The 11,018-nt window shown below is 30.9% G+C and overlaps 1 protein-coding gene across 1 annotated transcript; it reads right to left on the reverse strand.

Annotated features, from left to right (window-relative positions):
* Positions 1-5,978: 5,978 nt before the first annotated feature.
* LOC101216117 (probable protein phosphatase 2C 59) lies at positions 5,979-10,347 on the reverse strand. The gene is made up of 9 exons (XM_011655912.2): positions 10,191-10,347; positions 9,657-9,908; positions 8,968-9,095; positions 8,717-8,815; positions 8,477-8,635; positions 7,578-7,664; positions 7,405-7,496; positions 6,629-6,703; positions 5,979-6,487 (listed from the first exon to the last, which is right to left on the reverse strand). The coding sequence occupies exons 2-9, from the start codon at positions 9,737-9,739 to the stop codon at positions 6,329-6,331; spliced, it is 882 nt and encodes a 293-aa protein (XP_011654214.1). The 5' UTR covers positions 9,740-9,908; positions 10,191-10,347; the 3' UTR covers positions 5,979-6,328.
* Positions 10,348-11,018: the final 671 nt, after the last annotated feature.

Raw genomic sequence — 11,018 nt, forward strand, 5'->3', positions numbered from 1 at the left:
TCCCACACTTACTAAAGCTATAAGTATAAAAATACATTCTGATGGTTCTATGCTTTGATAAATTTTTAATTGTAGTCTTATATTTTATGAAAATTTAGATTTAGTCACTGTTATTAATGATTGATTGTTTCACTTTTTTTTTAAAAAAAAATCTTTTGAGAAATTAACTATATAAAGTAGGAGTATTTTTAAACTAAATATGATTAGTGCTGTAAGGAACAAAATATAAAATTAGATATTTTATTTTTGAAAAAACACCATCCATCCGATCAAAATATAAAATAAATTCTAAAAAAAAGGTGGCTTTTGGAGACTTGATGAAAAGAAACATAAACAAATGGTCATTAAGGAGAATAATCGTATTTTCTTTTTCATTAGGTTTTAAGTTAATCAAAGTCACTTCAATTTGAAAAAATAAATTTCTGATGTTTTTGAAATGTACATTAACGAAGTGTATTGATAGATTAACATAAAATTTTATATAATGTTTGGAAGTATTAGTAAAATAGTTGAGATAATGTAAATAAAAAACATATGTTTTATTTTAAATTTGGTTGTGGAATTAAAGAGGGAGGAGAATAAAGGGTTGAGAAACGAAATGACAGTAGTGATTGTATATATTATATTATATATTGCATATAGAGAAATACACATATTCTGAGGAACCGTGGCAATTTTCCCACCTCCGCTTGCTGGGAACAAATAACCAAATACTTCTCTTTTACTTGTGTTTCTGATTCCATGTTTGTTTATTTATTTGTTGTGTTTAACATTTAAATATAACGACAAAATATTTCTAATTTTTTTAAAAGTGATATAACCAACCAAGTTTATTAGAATTTTATATGAACAAATGCAAAACTATCGAATAAAAATAAGTGTTTTTAAGTGAAGTTCACAATTTCAATGAAGTGGACTCCACACCTTTTCTTTTCCTCCTTACTTGAGTCATGCACATTCTTTTTTTCTTTTTTCATTATTTATATATATATACACACTTGTCCATACCTAAAAGCACATATTTTGTCAATAGTTTTGCATCCATTATATTTTTGTGGTAAACAAATTAATCAAAATCAATATTAAAGTGAACTTAGCTCAAACGATAGTTAGCATGATTTTCTATTTTAGAGTCGTGATGTTTGACTCCTTGTCCTTAAGAACCGTTGCGCTAAAAGAAATTAATAAAAGCAAAATTATTTTTTAACTAATCTTAATAACTGTCTCATGAGGAGATATAATATATAAGAAAAATGTAGAGTTGAAATACTATTACATAAATAACAATAAATTTAGACATTTATAAAACTTGAGATTATACGACTATTTGGAAAAGCTCATTAGTTTATTCGGTAGTTATTATATGAATTTGACCTTAGGATTTAGGGGATTGCATATATAATCTCTCTAACACATTGATGTCGTGTTGTATTAATAACATCTATTTTCTCTATCTGTAGACATAGCTAATAAATTGTTAAAGAACCACGTACATCTATGTATTGATATTTACATTATTCTACAACTTAATAGTTGAAGTGTAACATGAGCATATGGTGAATAATGGAGTCGAACTAAAATGTTATAGAATAAGGATGGATGGAAATATTTTGTGATGAGAAGAGCATTTTAGAGATCTTTCAAATCATTGCATGTCTACAAACTACAAAGGACAAACCATCAATGAAAGTAAGTATCTGCTGTATGGAAAACTTGCCATTAGTGAAGGAGAGAGAGATTGGTACTTGGTGGTGGAAAGAGGTGGGGCCTTTGAGGGAGGGGGGGATTTGAGAAATAGAAGATAGTGGGAGGGTATGGTAGCAAAAATAGGAATTGTTGGAGAGGAGGGGCAAAGGGAAAGATTGATAGGTTGATTAGGGAATTTTATTTTATAGAGGGAAGTTGGAATTCGAGCTGTACTACACTGCACTTCCACTGTACATCACTACAGACAAAGAACTGCGTGCGCGGCGATGGGAAGCCGCGTTTGCTTTTCTAGAAACCAACTTTCCTTTGCATTTATTAGAGGACGAATATTGAGAAAAGGAAAATTTTGACTTTTTTTTTTTTTTTTTTTTTTTTTCATTTTAAAATAACACGTTACCATTTAAACAACTAATCAAATTTAAACGAACATAAGATGAGATCATAAAAGACGAAAATAGTAAAAAATATAATTTAAGTGAAAGAGAAATTGCATATTGTAAATTTGGTAAATATGACGTTAATCTACTTTTAAATTTGATATTTTTGTAATTTTGAAAATGTAAGTGACATGCACTTTATTATCATAATTTTTTTTTTTTTGCAAACTCTCGTAAGTAAAAATTAGTATGATATTATAATTTAAAGTATAAATTTTAATAAAATATGTATAAAATAAATGAACAAAAATATTGAACTAACTAGAATAAATCAATAAGTTATTGACATATAACGAAAATATAACTTAAGCAACCCAACAAGAATTAATAAAATATGTATAAAACAAATGAACTAATACAACAGAAAATGATTTGAAATATTGAAACCAAATGCGTACAGATAAAATAGCAAATTTGATAAGAGAGGAAAATAAATTACAAAAATTGTTTGATAGATTAGGAGATAATTACTTGTAAAAGAAGTTGAAGAATTTTAAAAACTAAAACAAAAAATAATAATAATTTTATATATTAAAACAAACCCATATAAATAAAATAACAAATTTACAAAAGAAAATACAAATAAATAAATAAATAAAAACTTACCTGATAGACTTATATGATCTTGAAGAAGTAGAAAATGTTGAAGTTTAATAATAAAAATTAAAAATAATTTATAAAAATAAGAAGGCTCAAGTAGAAAATGTTGAAGTTTAATAATAAAAATTTAAAATAAATTTATAAAAATAAGAAGGCTATAAAAACTTAAGTTGAATAACTTTAATTTATGTGAGAAATGGTGTATAATTATTATTTATGAAAGAGTTATAATTTGAGAAATAAATAAATTTATTTTTTGAGAAATAAATAAATTTACTCTTTCAGAAATAAATAAATTTTATCTGTGAGAATTGAAGCTCGAGTTGGAAGGGGATCTAAGAAGCATAGTAGCTATAAATATTAAAAAATATATAGTTTTTTTCTTCTATATATTAAGAATTGAATAAGTTTTTTGATATCTATAATTTATATAAATATGATAAAGTTGAGAAATGGCTCGAACCCCTTCTGAGCGTATACATAATCCTTCAGTATTTAGAGCAAATGTTCAATAACTCAATTTTAATTGTACTTTTAAAAATAAGTTTAGCTCAACGTAATTGAGATGATGTTTTATTATAAATATGATAGATTCAATCCTTTTTTCTCAACTTTGTTATACTAAAATAACTTTTACAATACTTAATATTTAAGCTTAAAAATTTAATTCTATTATGGTCAATTATTCCTTATATTCTTTTAAGTTTTATTCATATTTCATAAACAAACTCAAGACATGTGTGGAACATAAAAAAGACATGGAAAGAAATAATAAATAAATTCAAAAGTATAATGAAAGCTATATTCTCTGTTTTTATTTTCTTTTGAAGAAAAATTAATATTTATTTTGAAAATTTAGACAGAAGGAGAAGAAAGTAATTTGGAATACTTGAGAAATAAAGATAAAGGAAAGAAAAAGAAGAAGCTAACATCATGATAAAGCTTTGCTAAATCACATGTCAATTTGCTTCCAAGTTCACATACAACTGTTTATTATTATTAATATTGATAAACAGTAGTAGAACTTTATCGACATCTATCATTGAACTCGGGATTTCTTGTCTACAGGAATATACAAATGCTTAATCTCAAGTTGGCCATATAATTAATATATTTGTAACTATCCACCTTACGAACTTAAAAGTCGCTACATTGTCCAATTTCCCTAATTTTTAGAGGCCCAATCAAATCACATTTCAAACTTAACCCAAATGTTGGTCCAATGAACCAAGCCGAAAGATTAGGCCATAAACTAAACTATTAAAACGTTAGGTCAACTCGATCCAACCTAAGTCTACTTTTTTGTGCTTAAAATTGGGTCCGGTTGAGCGAATGACGAGGGTGACTCCAAAGTGTCACCTACCCCAATGTGAATGAGATCTTTCAATCTTTTCGTCTTCGCTCATAAGATGATTCCTTCTTCTGTCCTTTTAAACCTTTTAAAATAATATAATTGCTATTATTATTATTGTTAAGAACATATTTATGTCATTTGATTATTTGTTGAAAGACAATGACCAGGTCATCCCAAGCAGTTGTTAAAACGACTAAAGATTTTATCCAATTAAACAAATATGCCTTGGTGAGCACGTTGAGTTATAATAAAGATTAAATTAATAAATTCCTCATCTACCCACTAAAATAAAGCTCAATACATATATGTTTTTTAAAATAAATTATTAAATAATCATCAAATTTTCAGCTTTAAAAGCCAGGGAGCTTCTTCCACTGACCATCATGTCTCCCTCTCTACTAGCTAATAGCTATGGAGTTCTTTCTTTTCTTTTCTTAAATTATATTTCTTCTCTTTTTTTTTTTTATTCTCTTTGTATGTAAAATTTGAAAATACTATTGAACAAAATTGGGAGGACGGTGATGAAAAAGATGCTTTTGGTTCGCTCGTCGTGCGTAAGGGCAAATTTGCCTTGCCGAGACCTTGCATTTCTCTCCTTCTGAGTTCTCCTCTTTTTATATTTTTTTAGGCTTATTTTATAATCATTTCAACTTGCTTGTTTTTACTAATATGTTTTTTAAGTTTATACTTGTGCTTTTTTTTTTTTATAATCTAAATTGTTATATTATTAATTCACTCTTCTTAAAAAAACGTTCAAGTTCTGAATGAAAAAAAACGACGTTCTGAGAAGAGAATTTGTCATCAACAGTGACAAAAAAGTTAAAACTATTTACGTATAACAAATAAAAAATTAATTCTTGCGTTTCACATACAAATTTAGAAATGAAATTTTATTTTAAAAAAGACCCCGAAGAATCTAAAGAAAATTATTTATTTACAACAAGGGGTAGTCTTGGAGTATTTGGATTCTCTCAAAATTACTTTATAGAAAATTCGAGCCCTTGCTATATTTTCAAAAGCTAAAAGCATTTTAAGCAATTTCTTAAAAAAAATCGATTTTCTTCTCCGCTTTCCTTTCAAAAGTACTTTTTCTTACTAATTTTCATCTTATACGCAACTTCTTTTTTCCTTGCAAATCTCTCTTTGACAATATTTTCTCCAATTTATATCTTTCTCTAACACAAATATCTAAATATTGGTTTAAATGCAGAAGCAACTTAACTATTCTTGTAAAAAATAAAAACAAAAACTACTAGTTTAAATAAAAATTTTAGTTACATTAATGTCATTTTATATTCCCATTTTTCTATAAAAAATATATATCTGAAATGATGGAAGTACACTTTGAAAAAGCACATCCAACAAAATGCTTTTCTTTCTATTCATTAACTGCCGTTGTACATCTCAATAATCTTTATTTTCAGACAAAATTTTGTAGAACTTTTCTTTTTCCCTCTAAAATGATTTTTTACCAACTCAATCAATACCATCCACTCATTTCTATCAACTCATTAAAAGCCCCATACCTAAAATTGAACACATGTACGTTTTTCAAAAACCATGAACTAAAATTATAAACAAAGAGAGAGGAAAAAGGGAACGTTTGTGACTAAGACATACATTTTAACAAATGACAATCATGACAATTTTGTCAAAGTGATGAACCAAAGGAACAACAATATCAATATCGAAGATAATAATAATAATTTATATAAAGCAAACTCAACTCAAGAAGTAAAGATATTAGTACCTTCTTTAAATTCGTGGGATCAAATTCCCTCAACCAGAAGAAAGTTGATACAACTGTATTCCCAAGTTATACTATTAAAAAAAAGGGGGGGGGGGGGGGGGGGGGGGGGAAAATCACACCTAACCCAAGAAAAAAAAAACCAATCACCTTAGGAAGGGTTGAAGACAACACAAACAATAACACTTCCATTAAAGACTCTTTACAAATTAACCAATGCACATTTCTACAACCTCCAGGCAGGAAGCTAAAGACTATGTAGGCAGCGACTGACACCGTATTGCACAAAAGGAAAAAGAAAAACCAATCTGACAACTTACTTCTCTCATTATGTCTATATCCTTTTTCTTTTTATAAGTACAATCAACAATGTTACTGGAATTTCCTATGACTACGAACCACCTGAATGTTACTGCAGTTCAGTCTGAGACTTTCGTACGTGTCAGAACCAGAGGGCGAAAAGCTAGGAAAAGCAGTTAAGTCTTACCCAGTCGTTCCGCGAGAGGGACTTCCTTGATTTGCCAAGAAACGAACGACGACACAAGTAATGTTATCTGCACTGCCTCTCTGATATGCTTCTTGCATCAACCTTTTTGCTGCCTCTTCGGGGTCCTGAATTGGTTTAGTCATAGCGACAGCTTCCTGAAACGAGGAATAGGACTTTGGTAAACTTTACTACTCCGACCATCCAGACTGCAGGGATTCATGGATGATGTTTTCTAACCCTTGGAATTTGATATATGTTGTAAATTGAGGGGAAATGAAATGAAAGAACTTGCAAACCTCATTAGAGACAACATCCCACAGTCCATCACTTGCAAGTATAAGAAACTCAAGTGAGCTATCAATCTTTTCCTCCTGTGAATTTTAACAGTTTAGACACAGGAATTCTAATGAATATGAATTTTATATTTAGATAATGACATCCTTCCCACAATACAAATCGAAAGTCAGGAAAAAAAAAATCCCTCAACCAGGAACAACAATTGAACTCTTTTCAAGACCTCAGAAATTACGAAAGGTTTTATCATGCAGGATTTTGAGCTTCTCATCAGTGCATATTTGAACAAAAGATTCTTATTTAGTTTTCCATATCTCAAACATATTTGTTTTTCTCCAATAAAGCTAAAGCAAATTCTATGTAAAACTCTAATGGTTTGGAATATCATGGGATTGTTACTAGTCCTCCGTTGTATTTCTATATTTACCTGAAGAAAAAAGTTCCATCCTGATCAACAGAACAAAATTGCATTTCCATTAAAAAAAGATACAGGTCTCGGGAAGATACGGATGTACCTCATGTCCAGCACCACCAACCATGAACATGTATGTCATACAGTATACATGATGACGATGCATGTAATACAAATTAGTTTTGGTGTATAATCTCTGATAAAAAACGTACTAATTGACAATGGCAGCAATGCATGCACACAACTACAGTAATTGCGCTGACATTTCTTTCTTTTCATCACAATGTAGTTAAGCAATAGTCACGCTATGAATAGTCAGACCAATTTACTCTACTTATTGAAGAATGAGGTCAATGTAAAATGTACCTGAATTTCAGGGTCAGCAACAACATATTGCTTTAATAACCTATCACCAAATGCACGTGAAACAGCAAGAACACCTCCAACTCTCCAAGTTCCTGTTCATTGAGCTCAAAGTGATTAAAATCCGATGACTATCTTTATTTAAAAGTTATGCTAAAGGGATTTGTTAACCTCACCAGCCCACATCACAAATCCTCCGGCATCCTCAATTCGCCGTCGCTCATCAGTTTGGTCAGGCTTATGATCCCGAGAGACAGCAATGGCTATATAAAATAAAAGATATTAGAGTAAAATAATTAAAACTGAGAGAAAAGAGTTACAAGCATTAAATCGTTCAAGTTCAACAAATCCTATACTGCATTGAGAAAAGAAATGTCATATAATAATATCATATATGTAAAGTAGCCCATTTCAATTTCTAGATATTTGGAAAGTTAAGGAATCATCAAATGGCAATAGAAAACTGAAAAGAACAAGGGAGGAAGTTGCAGAAACACAAGTCAGCAATGTATAGTAAACTGTATTATTGGTTTAGGTAATGAAGGAGACGAGAAGGGGACATGTCTTTGATATATTAAAAACAAGAAGAATTTATTCATCAACTTTAAGATCACTCCCATGAAAGAGAAGATTGTCTGCTTCCATTACCAGAGAATGAAGGAGAGAGAATGATCAAGGGACTTTCCTCCTTCAAAGTTGAAACATGTTCGATGTTCCCATTATTACTCAGAAAGAATAAGGATAGCCTCTAATCCATACGTAAAAGTAACATTGAACTAATCAGATCGGTATACATCTATACTAGAACTGCAATGGAATAATTTTTTTCTCTAACTTATAACGCCTATGCTAAATTCATTCCAACGTGTTATATAATAAAAAATTGGGTCATATTACTTAAAAGAGGAAATTCCAATAACCGAACAGGTCTAGGAAAATATGAATAAGAAAGAAATTTTGAGTCATGAAATTCCACGGCAACAAGTTTACAAACTCTGATCAACTGAACTTTAAAAAGAGGAGAGGGTCTGGAAGTCCTCAGTTAAACAACATGGAAATGAATGGACGTTCTCACCAGTGCCACTCCGGCAAATAACAGCTCTGGAATCGCCAACGTTTGCAACAAGTAAGCGGTCACCAACTAGGATGGCAGTGGAAGCAGTTGATCCAGCATCTCTGTTTTGATTATTTTCCGACTTCAGAAATTCTGTGTCTGTGTGGTTGTATGCATCAGCTGTGCAAGAACAGTCAAATGATTAGAGATAAAATAACCATTTATTTAGGATTATAATTGTAGAAAAAATAAGTGACAAACCTATAGCGGATTTGGTGTCTGAAATGAACTTTGGATGGCTGATCAAGTTACTAAAAAGATTGTGCTTAACATACTCGGCAGCTCGCGCTCCACCATGACCTGAGACCACAAAAGGGCAAAATTAGAGCTCTACCTTGAAATTTCCAGATATAAGAATGAAGAGCAGACTCAGGAAATAGATCTTATACATATCAAAGTATAGCTTATATCATAGATATAAACATTGATAAGCGAGCGGATATTTGACATACCATCAAAAACACCAAATAGACCAACTATTTCTCCTTCCACACCATCAATTCGTGTCTCATAAAAATCTTCCATCGAAGATCTCTTCCCTGGAGAGCTAGCATAACCGTAGCTGAACTTTCCATTCTGACTGTATCAAGTAAAAAGATCATTTCAGTCTACCTAGTATTTTATTCTAACAGCTCGTAGTGGAAATTAATCAGAAAGAAGAAACAATCAAATTCTTAAATATGTAGAGAAATTAAAATAACAATCCAAGAACGTCCTACAATCAAAACCATCTATGATCACAACAATAAAACCAGCGTGAAAAAAAAATCAGCCTCCAACGTTTTGGGATTTACTCCTTCAACTGGAGCAAAGGGGAAATACCAATCAACATTATCCTTGCCAGTCAATCGCAAAATTGAATTGACGAAGGGATTACGCATAAGTTTCAGAGAAGAATATAATCATCAAGGAATCTCAGGTTAAAGGCACTTAAAATAAACATCAATAAATTACAAACCCAATCAATTACACAATAAGGAATAATACTACTCAGAAAGCACGACCAAACTTTAATAAGATTCTGTTCTTTCGACATCCAAATTAAAACAAAACCACAAATCCACAGAAGAACAAATTAATCAATCTAAACAGCTATGAATCCACCAGACAGATTTAAGAACAACAAAACCAACGAATCTACCTTAATCCTCCACCGCTTACAGGTGCCTCCTCAGCAGCATGAATCTGGCTCGAGCAAGACAAGACTGAATTCAGATAGCCCATATTGTGTAGGCTCTGAAAATGCCCAGCTCCAATCTCTCCGATCAAAATGGAAGAAAGAAAAAAGAAAACTAACAAACAATATCTAGTAGCTATGGTCACAGATGTAGAAGGAATTAGCCGTTCCTCGCATGCCCGTTGAGCTGCTATACTGCCCAAGTTGGACTGGAACCTGCAATTATATCCACAACCACACGTCTCCGATTTCAAATCACACAATTAACAGAAATAAGCCGCTAAAATGATGCAACAACACGGATCTTATAACACCAAGAACAAGCTACACCATATGAAACCGAAAAGAAAAATCGGCGAAAATTTCAGACAGCGATGATGATGATTGGAGCAATAATTAGAAAAGCATATAGCGGATGAATCAAGAGGTTAGACCAACAAAAACTGAGATAAATAGAGTAAGTGTTTCGAGAGATGAGATTCTAGAAAGAGAGAGTACCTGGTGGAAGAAGAAGGAGGAGGAATAGAAGGGGAAATGGAATTGAAAGGAAAAAGGAAAAGGAAAAGAGGGGACAGCTTAAGAAGCGTTTAAAGAAGAAAACGACGAGTCGACAAAGAATGGGAAAAACGGGAGGATTCTGTTGCAATTTTTGGGTTTTTGGTTTGTTAGGCAACTAAGGGGAAAAATTAATTATAATTTTCTTTAATTTATTTATTATTTTTTGGAAGAGAGTTTTAATGATTAGGATAAATAGTGAGAGATACTTTTTCTTAAACCGCAAAAAGAAAATATGAAGTCGATTTTCTCAATTCAATCCTAAATTTAAATAAATGTTAGAATATTAAGTTTAATATTTAAAGAATTATAAAAGGTTAAATTTTGTATGGGTCGAATTGCAAACTTTAATTTATTAACACTAATAAGTTTATAATATTAAAATTTTGAATGGATACAACCTAATCAATTTATGGTTATTAAAAATGAAGTTTTCATTATTTGAATTTTGTTGAAATTCACTGTTCATATTGTACTTTTAAAAAAGTAATATTTTTTTAAAAAATAGTAATTATTATACAAATAAAAATAATAATGAGAAGGAAGAAAAAAGGTTTTGTTCTTTGGAGGTACTGAAAAGGAGGGAACGGCATACAGAATTACGCGTCGCCGTAAGAAGAGGTGAGCTTACGGTAGGACTGAGTCAATGGTACGGTGAGAGATTTTCGAAGAGCAGTTTGAATGGCCATATTTTATCGGGTCTAGACCACACACGTGGCGCACATGCAACAACGGTACACCACTCTTTTTGTGAGCCTCAACTACATCCCT

The sequence above is a fragment of the Cucumis sativus genome, chromosome 4 (assembly GCF_000004075.3).
Source record: "Cucumis sativus cultivar 9930 chromosome 4, Cucumber_9930_V3, whole genome shotgun sequence".
NCBI classification, from domain to species: domain Eukaryota; kingdom Viridiplantae; phylum Streptophyta; class Magnoliopsida; order Cucurbitales; family Cucurbitaceae; genus Cucumis; species Cucumis sativus.